The sequence below is a fragment of the Balaenoptera borealis genome (assembly GCF_965194805.1).
Source record: "Balaenoptera borealis genome assembly, chromosome: 10".
Classification (NCBI taxonomy): domain Eukaryota; kingdom Metazoa; phylum Chordata; class Mammalia; order Artiodactyla; family Balaenopteridae; genus Balaenoptera; species Balaenoptera borealis.
The window spans coordinates 53,991,771-54,012,643 of NC_138874.1; the positions used below are offsets into that span (position 1 = coordinate 53,991,771).

The window sequence follows — 20,873 nt, forward strand, 5'->3', positions numbered from 1 at the left end:
AATTGTTTAATTGAACAAGTGAATGTGTAGTTGATGTATTTTACGATGCTCAATTTTTAAAAGATGAAGACATTAGTCACTTGGAATTAGTGAATAACACCAATAAATAATTCAGAATGCTCTTTTTTTTACTTTAAATAATCATATTGCTAATTTTGTGATAGAGATAACAAATAACCAAATGGCTACTTCACTCAAGGCAGCATGTTATTTCCCTATTCCTAAAGTAAAATTATTGTTTACTGACACTTTTTAAAGGATGTCTAATATAATCATATAATGATCATCATAAAATATATTCTAAAAAATTAAGAATTAAATAAAACTAAAACATAAAATATTTAATGAAAATGCTTATTCTCTAAAATTATCACCAATAATTACCAATAAGAATTTGGAATGGTACAACTCATAGTCATGAAAACATTTTAATGAGTTCTTTGATAAAACCAAAACTTAACATACAGTAACTTACATGTCTTGGTTGACAGCCCACAATAATGTTCATATGGAGATGTAACTAGATTAAAAAATTATTTATAACGGATATGTTTACAAGCCCATATCCCTTTTATGCATTCTTACCTACATACAGGTATACAGGTAACATACACAAGACAATTATGTGCCTGGCACTGTGCTAAGCCCTTTGTTTGTTTAATCTCATTTAATCCTCATAACACCATGAGACAGGTATACCATCATCCCTACTTCATGGATAAAGGCACTAAGATATAAACATTTCCCTATTGATTGAACTGTTGTCCTTTTGTTAATAATACTTAAACAACAAGGTTATGTTTTAATAATCTATTTTCAAAACATACTTAAAACTGTATAAATACTTGGGGCTTTACATTATTTTTTCTTCAGAACAGTCCTTTCTTGATGGCTAGGAACTGCTGAAATTAACTGCTTTGAAGGGGAAACTCCAACATAAATATACTATCAATCAAATAGCTGCTTTACTTCAATTTCTTTTTAAGACTAGCAAGAATGAACCCTCAGAATATACTGCCAGAATTTTTGTTCTGTGTTTTCTTAGATTCTTTTTAGTATATTTGGCATTCATTCATCACAGAGACAATTAACTATATTCTTACTTTCTATATTCTTGATGCTGACATAGGAATGGTGGGGGGAAGGGGCTTATAGACACCAGAAGAGTCGGAGCCTCCCAGGACTAGATAATTCCTAAAGATAACAACTTGCCTACCAACACCTGCCTTTCATATGCAAACTGACCAATCCAGAGTTTATTCCACCAACTATCTCCTTATCTAACTCTCACACACCAAACCCATATTTCCCTTACCTTAAATCATCCCAGGGCCAGGTACCAGGAAACAAGAAACCAACCCTATAGACCAAAGCCTGGAGGAATTAATCAAACTAGCCAATCCTAAACTGTTTATTCTGCCTAGTTTGCCTTTCCCAGGAAAACCTCAATAAGGCTACAACCCTAAAATCTCCCCTGAGCCCTTGTTTTCTGCCTCCTGACTACCCTGGTATCTTCCCCTGCAGCTCTGTGTGGCATGCAGTGACCTCCTCTCTCTGGAACCAGTGAGCATAATGAACTTCCAAGCCTCATTCTCTCTTCCCTTTATGGCCACAATGACTTTACCATACCATATCCAACATATCCAACATGTACATTCTTAGAACAGTTTACAAATTTAAAAATTTAAATTTAAAGGTCAACTTATCACTTTGGGAGGGGCAGGTTTAAAAGTATGAATAAGCAGAATTTAAGTGTCTGTTCCTCAAAATATCAGTACACAAACTATACCTTCTGTTATAGACTGTATGTTTGTGTCACCCCCCCTCCCCCAAATTCATATGCTGAAATTCTAGCCCCCACTGTTATGGTATTAGGAGGTAGGGCTTTGGGAGGTAATTAGGTCATAAGGGTGAAGCCCTCATGATTAGTGCCCTTTCTTAGACAGCTCCCTCACCCTTCTACCATATAAGGACACAATGAAAGGATGGCATCTAAGAACCAAGAAGCAAGTCCTCACTAGGTAACAAATCTGCTAGCACCTTGATCTTGGATTCCCCAGCCTCAAAAACCGAGAGAAATACAGGTTTGTTGTTTAAACCACCCAGACTATAGTAATTTTGTTGTAGCAGCCTGAATGGACCAAGAAATGTTCTAATTAATTACTCTTCAGTAAATAAACTTTTGAAAATAAACGATGAATCTAACTCCCATCATTTATGTGCTTCTCACAAGAACAAAAAAGGCATCTATGTTTTTTCTGTTATTACTATATCTTTAGAGTCTAACAGTAAAGGAATCGAATTTATTTTATATCTTGCTCCGATATAACATTACCTCTAAACAAAACAAACATACATTTTTGGGAAATTTTGGTGTAATTTTTGAATATGAGCTCCAACAAGGTAACTGAAGACTAAACATAAAGAAGTACTTTCATGGTTAGCACAATGTCTAGGACAAAGTAGACATCCTCTGTTGAATAAATGCCTGAATTTCAGTTGTAGATGAAAAGATATGTATTGTCTATCTCAAGGAACATATAGAAACAGCATATAGCCACTTCAGTGTAAGGCTTACCTAAAATTACATTCTCACACTAACATTAATGGCTTTTTTCTTTTAAGAAAACATTTATTGAGCACTTACCACATGCCAGGCATTGTTCTTTGCACTTCATGTGACATCTCACTTAATCCCTTACAACCACCCTTGGCATGATTATCCTAATTTTACAGAAAAGAATACTTAACACAGAGACTAAGCTATGTGCCCAAGATAACATAGCTAAGAAGTGAAAGAGCCAGGATTTGTATCCAAGCACTCTAATTCCAGAGCCTACCCTTTTATTTTTAAAAAATTAACAGATAATATGTCTACATTTTATTTTAAATACATGTAGGGAAAAATCTGTGTCTATCATCCATGTCTTCTACCAGTCTAGTTCTCACCCCTCATCTTACCTCTGCACCAAGAATAAATACCATTATTAGTTGGATATATTCTTCCAGGGTTTTTCTTAATATGTCTATAAGCGAATACAAATGTATATTTGTCTTTTTTTTAATCCAAAATACAGCTTTATACACAATGTTCTACACCTTGCTCTTTTTACTTAATTTATCTTAGAGCTCTTTCTATATTAATATGCAAAAAACTCCTTCATTCTCTTCATAACTATATAGTATTACACTGACTGAATTATTTTACCAGTTCCCAACAGACTGTCATAAGATTGTTTCTAATATTTGCTATTATAAACAATGTTGCAGTAACACTCATTTTGTATATGTACAAACGTAGCTATCAAATCAAGAGCTATACTCTTGGGACTTCTTGGAGAAAGGGTTTGTGCATTTGTAATTCTGATATATGCTGGCAAAATAACCCTCATAAGGGTTTATCAATTTACACTAACAACCTATGAACACTTATTTACTGACAGCCTCACTATACAGAGATGGTACCCCAGTCATACACAGTCTTCTGCATTTCTCTTAGTATGAATGAGTCTGAAGAGTATTCACTGTTTAAAAGTCATTTGTATTTCCTTTTCTGTGAAGTGCCTCTTCCTATCCTTTGCCCATTTTGCTACTGTCTTCTCCTTATCTCATCAATTTCTAGGAGTGCTTTATATCTCGGAGACTTGCATTTTGATTTCAATATAAATATTAAAATTCATAAATATTTCCTATTTAACTTTTACAGTGACTTCTACATAGCAAAATTATTTTTACTTCCATGCAGTTTACTTTATCTTTTCACAATTCAGAAAGGATTTCCTGACTCCAAAATAATTTTTAAAAAATTAGTCTATGTTTTCTTTGAGCACATTTATCATTGTAGCCTTTACATTTAAATATGTGATTCATTTGGAATTTATCCAATACATACATGGCGTGAGGTATTAATCCAACTTTTTTATTCCCTAGATGATGCTCCTACTTATACCAAGATCATTTATTGATTATCCCTCACTTGAATTTTTTTCTCCGTTGATTATAAGTTTATGTCTGGTCTTTCTATTCTATTTTATTTAATATGTTTATTTGTGGGGCAGTTTTAACTACCAAGGCTTTAAAATTAAAATATGTTACTATCTATTTATATATATATATATTTCGCTCTCGTTTTTCAGAGTTTTCCTGGCTACATTGGTTTATTTTTTCCATATGAACTACAGAATCCATTTGTCGAGTTCCTGGGGGGGGGGGGGAACACTTGCTATTTTTATTAGGATCATATCAAACTGATATTAATTTTAGAGAAACTGACAGGTCTATGTAGGTTGAGTATTCCTACCCACAAATGTGGTTTCAATTTTTCAAGTTTTTTCTATCCCTCATAGGTGCTTTCAAGTCTTCTTCATATTATGTCTCACACATTTCTTAGGTTATGCCTAAGTCATTTTGTCTTTTTCTTGGTATTGTAAATGCTGCCTTTGCTTTGATTGTTGACATCTAATTGAATCTCGTTTCCACTAAGTTTTGTTTTTTAATTGAGGTGTAGTTGATTTACAATATTATCTAAGTTTCAAGTGTACAACATAGTGATTCACAATTTTTAAAGATTATACTCCATTTATAGTTATAAAATACTGGCTACATTCCCTGTGCTGCGCAATATATCCTTATAGCTTATTTACTTAATACATAGTAGTGCCTCTTAATTCCCTACCCCTATCTTGCCCCTCCTTCCTTCCCTCTCCTCACCTGTAACCACTAGTTTGTGCTCTGTACCTCTGTTTCTTTTTTGTTATCTTCACTAGTTTGTTTTATTTTTTAGATTCTAGAACTTATAGGTAAAGCACCTAAACTTTCCTCCAGTTGTCTTCAGAAACTCCTAATTCTGCTCCTTAGGGTCTCTTTTAGCCTTACCCTATCCCTTCCTCACTTTCATTTCTCTTTCACAGAAGCAACATCATTCTCTCAGAGGGCACATTTCCCAGGGGCTCTTGCCTACATACCAGCACATATACAATTTATAGTTACAATTATTTCAGCTATTAGTGAAATCAAGAACTTCTATGTGACTGCATCTTATGATTTCAAAACCTTTGTTTCCTTGGGGACTTCCCTGGTGGCGCAGTGGTTAAGAATCTGCCTGCCAATGCAGGGGACACAGGTTTGAGCCCTGGTCCAGGAAGATCCCACATGCCGCGGAGCAACAAAGCCCATGTGCCACAACTACTGAGCCAGCACTCTAGAGCCCGCAAGCCATAACTACTGAGCCTGCGCTCTAGAGCCCACGAGCCACAACTACTGAGCCTGCGCTCTAGAGCCCACGCGCCACAACTACTGAAGCCCGCCCGCCTACAGCCCGTGCTCCGCAACAAGAGAAGCCACCGCAACGAGAAGCCCGCGCACTGCAACGAAGAGTAGCCCCCGCTCGCTGCAACTAGAGAACGCCCGGGTGCAGCAACGAAGACCCAATGCAGCAAATATAAATAAAATAAATAATTTTTTTTTTTAATGATGAAAGGTTAAATAATCATTAAAATATCCCTAAACAGTATTTTAAAACCATGGGGAAATATTTACTAAAGTGTTATTCAATTATTACTGAAAAAAAAAAGTTGAGAAAGAAGAACATATTCCCAGTCCATAATCAGAAACATATATGAGTATAGAAAAACTGTCAAATGACAGCAGTATTTATCTGTGCATGATGGCATTATGATTGATTTTTATTTTCCCTATATTTCCTGATTCCCCTCCCAAGAATATGTAATAAGGGACTTCCCTGGTGGCGCAGTGGTTAAGAATCCGCCTGCCAATGCAGGGGACACGGGTTCAAGCCCTGGTCTGGGAAGATTTCACATGTCGTGGAGCAACTAAGCCCGTGTGCCACAACTACTGAGCCTGCGCTCTAGAGCCCCCAAGCCACAACTACTGAAGCCCGTGTGCCTAGAGCCTGTGCTCCACAGCAACAGAAGCCACCACAATGAGAAGCCCGTGTGCACTGCAACGAAGAGTAGCCCCCACTCACCGCAGCTAAAGAAAGCCCTCATGCAGAAACGAAGACCCAACGTAGCCAAAAATAAAAATAAATAAGTTTTAGAAAAAGAATATGTAATAAAACTATGAAAAACTAAAAATGTGTTATTTCAGAATAGTATGACACCCAGCAAAGGAATAAAATGAAACTAAACTTAGATATTAATAAAGAAATAAGGTATTTTAAAATAACGTGAAAAACACATTACTAAAGAATTACAGAATGTTTTCCTTATGGCCAAGAAAAGCTAAAATAAAATTCTGCCATACTAGAACTGAAGAAAAAAGAGTAATTCCAGGTAAATAAAATATTATGGTTTAAAGAAAGCCACCAAAATTCAAGAAATTTCCCTTTTAACAAAATTAACTCCAGTAATACAACTGTACACAGCACAGATTTTTCTAGCATATAAAGTAATCACAACAATTCGTTAAGATATAAAAATAATTATTGCCTTTTAAGTTCCATCAGCATGGGGAAAAAAAAAAGCCATAGAAGCTGAAACAAGATAAACCATGGACTTTTTAATATGGATTCCTTATTAATGTTTCCCACTTTTCTACTCACTTAACACAATCCTAGTCCAAAGAAACCCTATAACAATGGCTGAATACATTTTCTCTATTAGTTTTAATATGTATCCCAAGTACCTGATATGCCTTACCGCCTAGGAAATCTTAATATCTATGAAGTGAGACTTGATTTATTTCTTCAAAGCAATTTTAAAAATACATGGGGTTTGTGAGAAATGAGCTTTAACAACAGTGCTACACTCATATGACATATCGGGGACATGCAACCCAAAGAATACAGTCGGCCCTCCTTATCCGTGAGTTCCGCATCTCAGCATTCAACCAACACATGGATGGAAAATACAGCTGACCCTTGAACAAGATGGGTTTGAACTGCAAGGATCCACTTACACATCGGTTTACTTCAATAAATATAATGCCTGTATTTTCATTTTACAGATCTTTGTGTAAGGGAAAGTTTATGCTCAGAGATCACAAAATGTGTAATGAGTTCTGATTCTATCCAAACTGTTTCAGCTTCTTGCCCTTGGGTGAGTCACTTTCAATCCCTTTGTTTTTAAGGCAAAGATAGCAGTATGGAGCCTTTCACTTGCATGGGGGATCAGTACCCCTAACACCCATGTTGTTCAAAGGTCAACTGTATTTGGGGAAAAAAAAAAAAAAATTCCAGAAATTTCCAAAAAGCAAAACTTGAATTTCCCATGCCAGCAGCTATTTACATATCATTTACATTGTATTTATAGCTATTTACATTGTATTAGGTATTACAAGTAATCTAGAAATGATTTTAAATATATGTGTAGGTTATATGCAAATACTATGCCATTTTATATAAAGGACTTGAGCATCCATGGATTTTGGTATCTTCGAGGGTCCTGGAACCAATCCTCCACAGATTCTGAGAGACGACTGTACTTATACTAAGGTGATAGAACCTAGACCATCTTGGCTATCATTTGTAACAAGAATCCTGAGTAACTGCTCAAACTGTGAAACTCTCCATACTCCTGTTCTTTCAAGGAACATATGTGGCTCACTTCCAATCAGATAAAAACACTAACATACCAAACACAAAGAGAAAATCATTGGTTCCAAATCAATTAAAGAAGGCTCTATTTGTTAGACTGTTCAGATTAGGCATCTACTACTATCATTGCTTCTCTGTGGGTTAATGGTTTTATAAAGCATTCACCAAACCAATGCATCCTACAGAGAGATACATGGCAGACTTGATACAACATAATTAATCCAAATTCCAATGTTAGCCACCAAATCAGTTGTGCCTGGCAGTTACTATGGACCTTGGATAGTAGCACAGCACAGCATTAGACAACAAAGGGATAGAGAATATGATATATAACAGAGGAAAGAAGACTGTGTGTTACCACAGTAAGTTTTTGTTCCTTTGTTTAAATATTCTTCATACCACACAAGGTTATAATGAAATACCAAAGTGGTATCACAATGCAAGCATCTTGATAAAATAATGATTCATTTCAATAGGCCATCAATAGAATGGCAAAAAAACAATCTTTGCATTAGTATTTGATCTGCCTCAAATAGAAGATACTACTGTAAATAATTCTAAACATAAGCACAATTTAGTGAATAAGGTAGGAGACTGGTAGACTTAAATTTTCAGATTCAATTTATAGCTGTTCACCAGTCACCTGCTGTTTTGACAAGTTACTTACCAACTTGTGCTGCCATTTCTCCGTAAATTTATCCCCTAAGATGAGGATAATTCTTGCAAATTGTGTCACAAGCATTTTGAAAGGAACCATGAGTTATTGTGTAATGCTCTTGAAATTCCTCAGATGTAGGGTCCTACACAAAGTAAAGTATTATTATACATCTCTCTAACAGTAGTCATCTGTTTGCATTATGATTTTTTTTCCCTACCCTCGACACTGTGATTCTTGGGACACTAACCTTTCTCAAAGTAAAGCATCCAAAGCAAGCCTCCATTCCTGAACCAAGTAATTATTTTTTCAAGTCTTCATATCATCCACATCCTTCTCTTCCTTAAAAGGTATTATGAAAATTAGGAGTTATAAAACATAATGAGCTTCTTTGGTTCATTAAGGAATATATGGGATTATCTGAATTTTTTAATCCACTCTTATATGAATAATTTTATTTCCCACATATATACATTTATTTCGCTATACTACTTTTTAAATTTCAACTATATTTTAAGGAGTTCATTTATAGATTTATGTTTTATGAACAGAGAGAACAGGTCAGAAAATGAAGAAGCAAGAAAGGCAAGCAAATTACTGCTATATGACCAAAATGTTTTTATTGGAATGATCAACAGTAGAAATTACCATTTTGGGCCACAAAAAAAAGAATCAATGCTCATAATATTTTTATCTTCAGTAGAAGAGTTGAGCACAAGCTACAAAAAATTTTATCATACTATTCAAAACTTTATCTATTACTGGCTTTGCAATGAAGTCAGTCTTCAGTTCAAGATAAAACATATATATTTGAATTTTTAGTTTGTGTTGATACAATATTACATCTGAAACTAGAATTCTCAACCTTCTTACACGGTTCCTAAAATGGCTTCTCTTTGAATTTATGCACAGGGAAGGGACTGGGGAGGGATTAAAAAAATATGATGTCATCATTGTATACATTTAGTCATAAAATAGTAATTTTTAAGAGTTTTTTAAACCCTCAGAATTACATTAAAATAATGACGTAAACTAGTTTCCTCCTTGAATAAATATTCCTCTACCTTCTAAATATGGCAGGGGCAAAACTTTGTGGGAAAAAGATAAAACCACAGGGTTTAGAGTGTTCTCTTAATATTTGCTACTCTAGTGGTTAAGCTCTTTTAACTTCAGTTTCCTCATATGAAAAAGAGGGACCATAACACCTGCCCTAGCTAACAAGCAAGACTGTTGTGAGGATTAAATAAGATACATACTCTATTCAAAAGAAATTTGTACACCATAAAATGCTATTAAAACAGTCATTTTTAACAAACTGTATCACATTATTTGCAAATTATGGACATAAAATAGTTTAGCACTGTTTCTAACACAAAACAAATGGAAACAGGTGTGTAAAACATATATTTAGGTCCATGGACACCAAATTTTACCTATGGCTGGCTACACAGTGAGTAAATAATCTTATTAAGAAAAGTACACTTTCTAAATGTGATCTTAAAATTTCCAGAAGCAAATTTGGAAGTACAAAAATAAAACTAACAGTTTATTTAGGTGGACTGACCTAGCACTTTGAAGATTAAATATACTATTTACCTGTTAGCTACGAATTAAGGAAAAAATTGAGAGCCTCTAGATTTTAAAAGGTTTAAAAAAATTCCTATGAAGGAAAAATACATACATGAAAGTGAAATAGATGTTCACTTCTCTGGAAATAGTTCAGAAAGAGCTAGTAGTGACAGCAAGGATTATACATATACAAGAGAACGGAGATGAACATGGACGTAATCTGCACTCTTGGTATAATAAAGGAAATGAGTGAAATCTTCCCATGTGGTTACTAGAATGTCCAGAATGGAAACTTCTCCCAACAGGCCATAGGTCAAATCTATTTACTACACCGTAAGGCTGAGTCCTCCAGTAGGTTACCATGACTCTCAAGAATAGCTTATCCTTAATGAATGAGGCGACCTCTTTCTCTTTTACTCCTTAATATTCAGTATGCTTATAAAGCCAATCTCTATAAGAAAACAATTCTTAGCTTTCTGTTTGCTTTCTTCATGACACAAGTTTAAAGCTCTAATGAGGTGAACTATGTTTATTACATGGTCCTAAAATTCAACCAGACTCATTCTGTTACCCAAAGACTTCAAAAGCAATTAAATGAGAACTCTGTATCTTCTAATTCATTCCTCAAACTCACAAATTTAAAAAAAAAAAAAAAAAAAAGGCTAGAAAAGGAGTATATTTAAATCATTAAGGAATTATTCCAAAGGGAAATAATTTTGGTTAAAAACATTATTACATTTTCCACTCAATCCCCTTAAATCAAAACTGAGGTTAAAAGATTAAGTTCCTATCAGAGCAACTACCTCCCTTTGAACTTTTACTTTTTCCTACCTCTTTAACTAGGTACACTTCAATACATCATTGAATCTGGACTTCTAGCAATAAAAAGTTTTTCTCAGGATAAGGATTCTCTTCCATAAAGCTATTTCAGCTCTAGATTTATTTTCTTCTGGCTATTTATGTGACCAATCATTGAATTAAACTTAAGGCTTCAATTTCTCCCAGAAATCTTCAATTCTATCCCACAATGACATTTCCCATCATTTAAACTTCCCAGTCTCAAAATACATACCACATCATGTCAAATTTCAATTCTCTCTAGTTATTTCATTTACATATGCCTTAATGCCCAATCCAGGCTCTAAATTTTTCAAAGACAAAGTTTATGCCTTTCATTTTTCTATTCCATAGACTGATGTACTCTGGACAACAAGGCAATCCTAAAGAGGTATCAAAAATTAGGTAAACCCACCCTCCCAACTTTATATCGCCAAATATTGCTTCCAGGATGAATCAACAGAGTGATATAAATGTCACAATGTAATCATCACAGTGTCAGCATGACCACAAAGAAGCCTCTTCTGGCTAGTTAAGTTTCTCAGAACCTCACCTATAGGGTTAAAAGTTGTTCCAGGCACTATAATAATCATTATACTATTAGTGCACAGTGTCTACCACCCTTGTGTTGGACACAGAACAGATGTTTAATAACATTTAAAAAATGTAAATCTTAGTAAATTTCAGTAACTATATTGGCAATTTCTTTGTGCTAGCTTTGTACTTTCTACTGGCCCTGAAGCCTCTGACAAATTACTAAAGCAACACAGAGATATGTTCAGTTATTTCTGTGGGGCATGTTAAGTATAAGAATAGTAACAGCCCCAATACCATGAAAATCTCAACCTGAGGCAGCATTCCAGGCTAAGCAAAAAAGGTGAAGGATCCATCTGCCTCTGAAGCAGTGATAACAAATACATATCAATAAATTACCATTCATGTCTAACAACATGACAACCTCAATGCCTAAGATTATGAAAATCTGATAAGATTCCATAGAATATTCTTCATGAGGTAGAGTACAAGAAAACTACCATTTACCTTGAGTTTCACAATAATTAAACCTATTGTATTAAGCATCACTACTATTCATCCAAAAAAATTAAATTACAAATCAAGGCAGAAGAAAAGAGATTAAAACCCTATCAAGGAAGGATGAAAACTACACCGTAATTTACAAGTTAGAAAAGTGAGGTTGGGCATGGTGGTGAGATGGTATGAAAAAAGAGTAACATACCTTAATTTAATACCTTAATATCTTATACTTACATTAACCTCTCAAAAGTAGCCTAACAATAGAAACCACTTAAATAATGACGTGGTAAAGAAAGATAACTGCCATAGAAAATACTGAGGTGCCATTATTGTTAAAGTTAAAAGAAACTGTAAATCAGTACAGCTGTAATCTTACCTGAATTTACCATCTTAAGAATTAACTTTTAGTTAACACAACTGAAAGTGAAATTCACATAACAATTTTTCTAAGTGTGGTAATATTTGACTTTAAAATATGTATATCCCGGAAAACAGAACATGAAATGTGACCAAATTCCTCAAAATTCTCATTACCCTACAAATTATTTTAAATTTGGTTCGGATGGCTACCACATAATCAGGACATCTCATAGACACAAAACTTTTAATAGCTAGTGTTATTACTTGAAAGTAAGATACTAGGGAAATAAAAGATATTTCAAACTAAATGAAATCATGTATTTAAAATATAATAGGAAGAACAAGAGAATAATTAGGATTATATTTTTGGCAAGTAAGTGAAAGTAAAAAGCTTTCATCTTAATTTTCCCCCTTTCTGATATATGGAACACAACACAGTAAATTATGCATTTAAAATCTGCCCAGAAAAAAAAAAGAAGATAAAAAATAAAATCTGCCCAGGGTGGCTGAACAGTACTGATAAAAGAGGACCTACATACTGTATATTCTACACCAATATACTTAGTACCAAAGAAGATCTATACACTGCAGGGTGGTTTTCGCTATTGTTTTACATCACCATAATTATGTTCTGAAACCACAGCTTCATACAATAAGGGTTTATAATAGCAGTAGTTAAAAAAAGAAACCACAAAATAATTAAAGTACTTAGAAGCATGCGAACTGCAAAGGATCTATTTAATGCCTGGTTTGCTTTTAAAGCTTGATAAAAAGAAAACATGGGTTTAGGACTAGAGAAATTGTTTGACATTTCAAACTTAAATGATATAATTATTAGAAATAGCAAACAAAAATTTTTCAACTTACCTGGTTTCTTTCTGGATTTTTCATGACCTAGCTGCCCTAGATCATTACATCCACATGTGTATACTGTTCCATCATCCAGAACAAATACAGTATGTCTGAGTCCACATCCTACATCTCGAACCTTTTTATTTATAAAAAAGTCACTTTTTCTGGGCTCTAGTACAATTTCTTCATCAATTCCACCCAAACCTAGCTGTCCAAAAGATGCATTTCCCCAGCACAACATGTTTGTAATTCTTTTGGTCTTCCAGTTTCAATAAAACACTCCCTTCTGAAACACTGGCAAGTTGGAGGTATCCCTACGTCTGAGAAGATAGAAAAAAAGTTAATATGACTTCAAAGGAAACAATGTATAACTGCTCTTTCAAGTGCTAGGCTACAATAATCACTATGTAGTAAACATGAAATTTATAATGTGTTACAGAAGTACCATTCAATTTCAAAAACCAATCAGTTGTTATTTTTTAAATTATCATACAGAAATGTTTAGGAAAAATACATCACTCCCCATGATTCTTTGCAAAATCTAAATATTAACTAGTTTTGACTTTCTGTTGCCTCATAATAGACTAATCAAATTGAAATATTAAGTATCCTGATGAAGTTAATCTTTTTTTTCCTTTTTGCTTTGAATAATTTCAGTGGGAGCAAGAAATATGACATCTATCCACTGCACCCCAAATCAGATATATACTCTGAAAAATTTAGCCAACTACAGAAACATAAAACCTTGCAATCTCCCTCCAGTCACAGAATAATTAGACTTTCTAACACCTACCTCCACATTAACAGAAAACTGAAGTTCTTATCTGTACTAGAAATAAAGCCAATAATGGAAACTTTGAATTTCCCACAACTTAAAAGACTCTTCCAACTAACAGGCCCCAGATTAAATTACAGTTCTCTAGTTAAGCTCTGACCTTAAGAAAATCACCTCCAAAGATCATACTTTACAAATCAAAATATTAACACTCTGACCTCACTACTAATTTAACTTAAAAACTAAATCAGTGTACCTAATTATAATACAAAAGTATGCAGTTTAAAGATCAAGACTCTCCCCCAAAATTCAACATTTTCTATTTCGAGTGGGAACCATGACTGAAAAATATCTCCCCAAGGCGATCTGCATCTATCTATACCCCTGAGATAATTATTTGAAGATGGAAAAAAAACTGCAAATAACTCTCGGCGCTGCCGAGTTTTCAAGAATAGAAATGCGGACTGGGACACAGAGTATGGTGGCGAAATCTGTAGAACTTTCCAGTACGGTGACTGAATATTTCTTCGCTTATATAGATACGGATAACAAAGAGCCCACTTCATCTAAATCTACACAAATTTTTAGATACATCGCGTTACTAAATAACACAATTACAGGAAGTCAGCCTTATTCCCGTGTAGGTACCCACATTCCTTACACAGAACCTAAGAAGTTTCAAAACCCAACTTTCCTAAGTGCGGGCTAGCAAGTGCGGAAGCTGTCTCATTCCATCCATGACCCATCCATTAAGAAAAGTTTGATTTCATTCTTTTGGGGCATCAGAACCCGATAGTTCCCGAGAGTTCTGCACTGTCTTCCCGGTTTTTGTTTTGTTTTTTTAAGGAGAGGACAGGACAACACCCCAAATTCCAAATTTCTTTAAAAAAGAGGGGTAATGGGAAAGGCGTCCTCTCGCCAGCAACAGGTAGGGGAAAGAGAAGCAGTTTATTCCCATCATTCCCTGAATATGCACTGAGATCAGCTGAGGGGGACCGGGAGAGAGAAATCATCGGCACACACCCAACCTCGCGGGCCGACCAGTCAACTACTGCAGCCGTCCGCTCGCAGCAGCCGCAGAGGGCAGCGGACGAGGCTCGGCACCTCGGCGGCCCTTGTCCCAGGGAGGCCCTTCCCCAGGGAGGTGCGACATTCCAGCCCCCGGGCCAGGGGGCCCGACACTGCCCTCGTTCCGCCCCCCCACCCCCCGCCCGAGGAAACGCTGAGAAAGCACCCAGCGCCAGGCCGGCCTGTATCCGCCCAGCCCCCTCCCTAACGCCGTCACACGCCCCCGAACCCACCGGGGCAACGACTCACCCTGCCCCTCAAGGCAGGAGAAGCCCAGGGCGGCTGGGGGCGGCGCCTCCCGCAAGAGGGAGGCAGCGCAGCAGCTGAGACAGGTCTCCAGCTCCCGGACCCTCCTCCTTAAGCCAGTGGCTGCGAACACCAGAGCTCCTCCGGCGTCGGTGAAGCTGCTCCGCTGCTCACCTCTTCGGCTCCTGTGAAACTTTACCGGGTTCCTCAGAGAAGAGCAGCCGCCACTGCTCTCTAGCCCAGAGCCAGCCGTCAGCAACCCGGATGGAGCGGGAGGGGAAGGACAGGAGGCGAGCGAGGCGGAGAGCGCTAGGGGCGGGGAAGAGTTGGGGCAGAGACTGGGGAGAAGGGAGAGGGGGAGGAGGCAACGCGGGGGAGGGGTCGGGGTCGGCGTCGGCCGGAAGTGAACCGCGGAGCACGCGCGCGGGCCCGCCCACTTCGCGGCCCGCGCGCCTGCGCCGGAATCCTCCCAGGGCACACCGACCCGGGCGCCTGCGCAGCGTGGTGCTTTGCGTAGCCGTAAGAGAAAAATTCCAAGCACAGAAGTTGGAATTTGCGAGACAAATGGAGGTGTTTGGTGTGTCTTGTCACAGCGTTTCAGCGTGCACTAGGGCCTTTTAGTGAAGGAAATCTCTTCCTTTTTTGGCTAGGTTGTCTTTTTGCTTATTGGTTCCAGTTTCTATTTATTCCACCTTTATCCAAGGAGAATTTGAAGTAGCAGATAAAACATCACAAATACGGATATAAAGGTTGTTGAAGTCTTATATTTTATCCCTTAGCCCCAACTAGAGCTATTCTGAGGATGGCAGATGTATTGCAGCAATGATGGAGCCTACTGTCATTAAATATCAACACCACCAGCTCAGGCTTCCGATAAAGTGTTGGCTGCCATCACTTTCTGCACTCTCCCTGGAAGATAAACTTATAACGCAGGGCCTCCTTCATTCAGAGAAAATTAAGTAATGTGTATGGCTGGAGTCCCTGCCTCACAAAAACAAACTCCGGATTTCCTAGGCCAGTCAAGGAGGAAAACTTGAAACAAGGCACTCTTGAAATTTTATGTCAGACTTTTCTAGTACCTTGACTTCAGAGTGAATGTTGAGAACCTAGAAAGAATTCCACAGTAAGCCATGTTTCTTTATCTCACTGAAAAATATATTTCAGATTGGAAAGTGTGCTAGAATATGTATGGGTTTTAGTTTCTTAGGGCTGCCATAACACTATACCACAAATTGGATGGCTTGAAACAACAGAAATTTATTGTCTCACAGTTAGGGAGGCCAGAAATCTGAAATCAAAGAGGCAGCAGGATTGGTTGTCTCTTGGGGTCTCAGAGAATCTTCTCCATACTTCTCTCCTAGCTTCTGGTGGCTGCTGACAATCCTTGGCATTCTTTGGCTTGTAGATGCACCACTCGAATCCCTGCCTCCATCTCCATATGGTGTTCTTCCCTGTGTTTCTGTGTCCAAATGTCCCTCTTATAAGGACACTAGTCATTAGATTAAGACCCGCCCTAATCCATTGTGACCTCTTTTTAACTGGATTGCATCTACAAAGACCCTGTTTCCCAATAAGGTCACATTCTCAGGCACTAGAAGCTGGGACTTCAACCACCTCTTGGCAACCCAATTCAACCCACAACCTTATTTCTGTATATTACAGAAATAAGAATAAAAATGACAAGATACTTAAGCAAAGAAAGCATAATTTCAATATTAGGAGTGGTGATGTTGCCCATGAAACATACTTAATTCTTATTTTGATAGCTTCATTGCCCTTGTAGGGCTTTTGTTGTCTTTTAACCTTCAGGACTTGATGCCTCAGAATATATCATTAAAGGGGAAGTTATGGGATTTGGGTCTTTAAGATATGTAATCGATGCTGCAACAAATAAACACTAAAATATGAGTGTTAACATGATAAGAGTGTATTTTTTACCTTTTTAACATTCCAAGTGGGTGTTCCTAATGAGTCAAAACTAATTTCCAGGAACTTGGGGAGTTGAGGGCACCAGGAGCTTCTTAAAACTTTTGTCTGGGAGGTGCCACATATCACATCTGCACACATAATGTTAGCAAGAACTACTACACCCCTAGATGCAAGGGGACTGGGAAACATAACCCCTGCTGAGTTCGCTGGTACTACTTTATACCATAGAAGAGAGAGCATGAATTAGTGGACAGCTATCTCTGCTACATGGATGCATCTCTCTCTAGAATATTTTTAAATATAGGTCTTGCTTGTAGAAAGTGGAAAAGACTTTTCTAGATGTTCCTTTTAACCTTATAAATCTATGAAACTGTGATACAAGATCTCAGAAAATAGCCTGTGATTACCTTAAAAGTGAAACAAGTATAGCATCAGAAGTTTATTAGGATAATGTGAATTTGTTGTATAAAAGCAGCATGAGTAATTGGTGATGAGTATGGCCTGTGGTGCTGGTTTGTCTGGATTCAGAGCCTGAGCCTACAGGCCACTCAGACTTCTGTCCTTCTCTCCTCCCAAAGACACCTATAGACATTTACTAATGGTCTGTTTTACAGAAAATTACTTCTCAGTCACAATTTCTATAAATGGGGGAAGTTAATAATCCATACCTCACTGGGTTGTGAGGATTTAATAAGGTAACATGTACAGTGCCTTGAACATGGCCAGTATTTTGTAAATGTTAGCTTTATTATTGCTAACATTATCTCTCCTGAACTAACAAGTAGTTAGTCTTAGTAGTTAGTCCATATCACAAATAATGATATAATTTTTATTTAGAACAAAAGTAAAATATTTTTTACCTATCGTGTTATTTTCATTTAAAAAAATGCTCAGACTGTTGAGAGACCACTAAAACTAGCTATTCATCCTGTCCCACTCTTTCCCCTGCTCCCTTCCATATAGCCATACTGCTTGTGCTGTATCTCACCTGACTTCCTTCATTCAAGTCTCTGCTCATGTCACCTCCCCAGTCTTCCCTGATCACCCTATCCAAAAAACTAGCCCCTCACTCTCAATAACTTATCCTGCTTTATTTTCGCTTATATCTGTTATCACTACCTGATATTTATTGTATAATACATAAATGTATAATATTATATTTATTATATTACATATGTTATATATAGATAAATTTTAAATGATTATGTTGGGACTTCCTGGTGGCACAGTGGTTAAGAATCCGCCTGCCAATGCAGGGGACACGGGTTCGAGCCATGGTCCGGGAAGATCCCACATGCTGCAGAGCAACTAAGCCCGTGCACCACAACTATTGAGCCTGCGCGCCCAGAGCCCGTGCTCTGCAACAAGAGAAGCCACCGTAATGAGAAGCCCACGCACCACAACGAAGCAACTAGAGAAAGCCTGTGCACAGCAATGAAGACCCAACGCAGCCAAAAATAAAATAATAAATTTATAAAAACTTAAAAGATAAAATAATTATGTAAAATCTATAAATATATATTATATAGGTAGATATATAAATGTTTGTCTTTTTTACTAGAAAGGAAACTCCGTAAAGGCAGGGACTTTGTCTGTTTTCCTAAGTGCTCTGTTCCTTAATACCTTGAACAGTTCCTGGCCTATAGCATGTGCTCAAAAATTATTTATTGAATTAATTAATTAATGGTGCTGGCAATGTAAATTATTACAACCTTTTTATAAATAAATTTGGCAATATGTTTCAAGAGTGAGTAAATTTCATTTAACAATAGTTCATATTAATAGCAATAATTATTGTGAGACACTGCACAGAACTATTTACCTACATTATATCACTTCTGGACTCTGTCCTAAGGAAATACAAGGTGCATTCAACAAATCTTTATTAAGCACCTACTATGTGCCTCTTTCCCAATTCTGGTAGGTGAGAGAGATAAAAACAAAAGGCAGGCAAATAAAACTGTGAACAAAGATATTTATTGTTATATTATTTCTAAAAGCAAAAATTAAACACAACATAAGTTCCAACAGTGGGGAAATGATATGTATGGCAAGATTAATCCTTTTATTGTTAACTTTGAAAGGACAGGATGGGGAATTCTCTGGCAGTTCAGTGTTTAGGACTCTGTGCTTCCACTGCTGGGGGCCCAGGTTCAATCCTTGGTCAGGGAACTAAGATCTCATAAGCCGTGAGGAATGCAAAAAAAAAAAAAGGAAGGGAGAAAGGACAGGATGGTATTGTCCGAAAGAATTTGTCACCTATTGCCACCAAATTGTAGATTCCACCTTGAGTGGACAACAGGAAAAGCCCATTTTATTTTATTTTACACACCCTTGCTTTCCAAGGTTGGAGCCTTCAATTAAGCAGTTGCATGGCCATGTTTTCTTCAGTCCCCTCAGTGAGTCCCTCCATCTGGAGAATTCTGTCCTTTTAATCCCCTGTCTTATGTGCCCCATGGTCATTCCTTCTCATTGGTCTTTGACTTAGCATTATGGCTTCAGCTCAGAATATACACATGGCAGTCAGATATTTTAAGATTCTTCAACAAATCTTTACTGAACACCTACTCTGTGCTGCCTTTCCGTTCTAGTAGTAGAGATAGGAAAAAACAAGTAGGCAGGCAAATAAAAGTATTCCAAATTGTAATAAATACTAAGGAAACAAACAAGAGATAGAGATGGAGACTAATAGAGTAAGTCCTTGAACAGAATGGACAGTGAAGTCCTCAGTGGAGGAGTTGCTATTAAAACTGAAACCAAAGAGAAGGATCAAGCCTTGTGAAGATAGGGATGAGAAAATATTCTAGGTGGAGGGAGAAACACGAAGCCCTTGAGGCAGGAAAGAACTTGGCATTTTCCAGGAACTGAAAGAAAATTAGTGTAGATGGAGCACAAGGGTACAAGAAATGTTTGGTGATAGGCAGTCAGTAAGAGCACATTAAGGAGTTTAACTCTAAGTACTGCTCAGGGGTTTTAAGCCAGAAGAGGAGGGCAATGATTATATTTGTTGAGAAAAAGATTACTCTTGTTGCTGAACTGCACAGTATTGCTGAATTACAGGAGGGTGAACATGGGCAGAGATAAATTATTTAGGAGGCTTTTATAATAATCCAAGTGGGAGATAATAGCGGTGGGGACTAAGGTGGTTGTGATGGAGATAAAGTAAAGAAGGTAGATTTAAAACATACTTTGGGAATAGAATTAACAGAGTTGTGATGGATGGTTTGTAGGGGAGCAGAGAATGGAGGAGTGCTGGGCCACTGGTAGTTTTCTGACTTGAGGACATTTACCAAGATGAGGATAGCTGCTGAGGGAAGGAGAAGGACAGGTTTTGACTAGGAAAAATGAAGTGGTCTGTTTTTTAAGTTTGAAAAATCAAGAGTGTGTTTCTGTATTAGTTTGGTACGGCTGCCATACCAAAATACCACAGACTGGGTGGCTTAAACAACAGAAAGTGATTTTCTCACAGTTCCGGAGGCTAGAAGTCAGACATCAAGGTGTTGGCAGGTTTGGTTTCTTCTGAGGCCTCTCTCCTTGACTTACAGATGGCTACCTCCTCGCTGGGTGTTCCTAAGGCCATTCCTCCCTCTGTGCATTCTCTCTGCCCTAGTCTCTTGTTCTTAAAGAGACACCAGGTGTACTGGGTTGGGGCCCACTCATTTTACCTTAATTACCGCTTTAAAGCTCCATCTCCAAATACAGTCATATTCTGAGGTACTGGAGATTGGGACTTAAGCATATGAATTTGGCAGGGGGACACAATTCAGCCCGTAACAATTTTTTTCTTCCTTTTGAACTGCATCATAAAAAGCCCTTTTTCTGTTATCCTACAGGGTATGGGCCTAGCCCAGAAGTGAGTGAGATGGGAGAAAGAATTCTCTTCTGCCACATAAATGAGAAAGCACAGAAAAAAATTTCCCCCTCTTTCTAATAGATGCAAGCAAAACAATTTTATTCATAATATTACATGTTATGATATATGCCACTTAACA

General features: G+C 37.1%; 1 protein-coding gene across 9 annotated transcripts in view; it reads right to left on the reverse strand.

Moving 5' to 3' along the window:
* HERC4 (HECT and RLD domain containing E3 ubiquitin protein ligase 4) overlaps positions 1 to 15,287 on the reverse strand; it is a 130,454-nt gene extending 115,167 nt beyond the window's left edge. The window contains exons 1-2 of one of the 9 annotated variants that reach the window (XM_082408608.1): positions 15,127 to 15,287; positions 12,879 to 13,183 (exon numbers count right to left, since the gene is read on the reverse strand). In XM_082408608.1, the coding sequence (XP_082264734.1) occupies positions 12,879 to 13,104 (226 nt within the window). In that variant the 5' untranslated portion in view covers positions 13,105 to 13,183; positions 15,127 to 15,287. Of the gene's footprint in view, positions 1 to 8,222; positions 8,356 to 8,460; positions 8,548 to 12,878; positions 13,184 to 14,939 lie in introns of those variants that run through there. The other 8 variants (XM_082408604.1, XM_082408602.1, XM_082408603.1 and 5 more) reach the window with 8 other exon arrangements.
* Between the last annotated feature and the right edge of the window lie 5,586 nt (positions 15,288 to 20,873).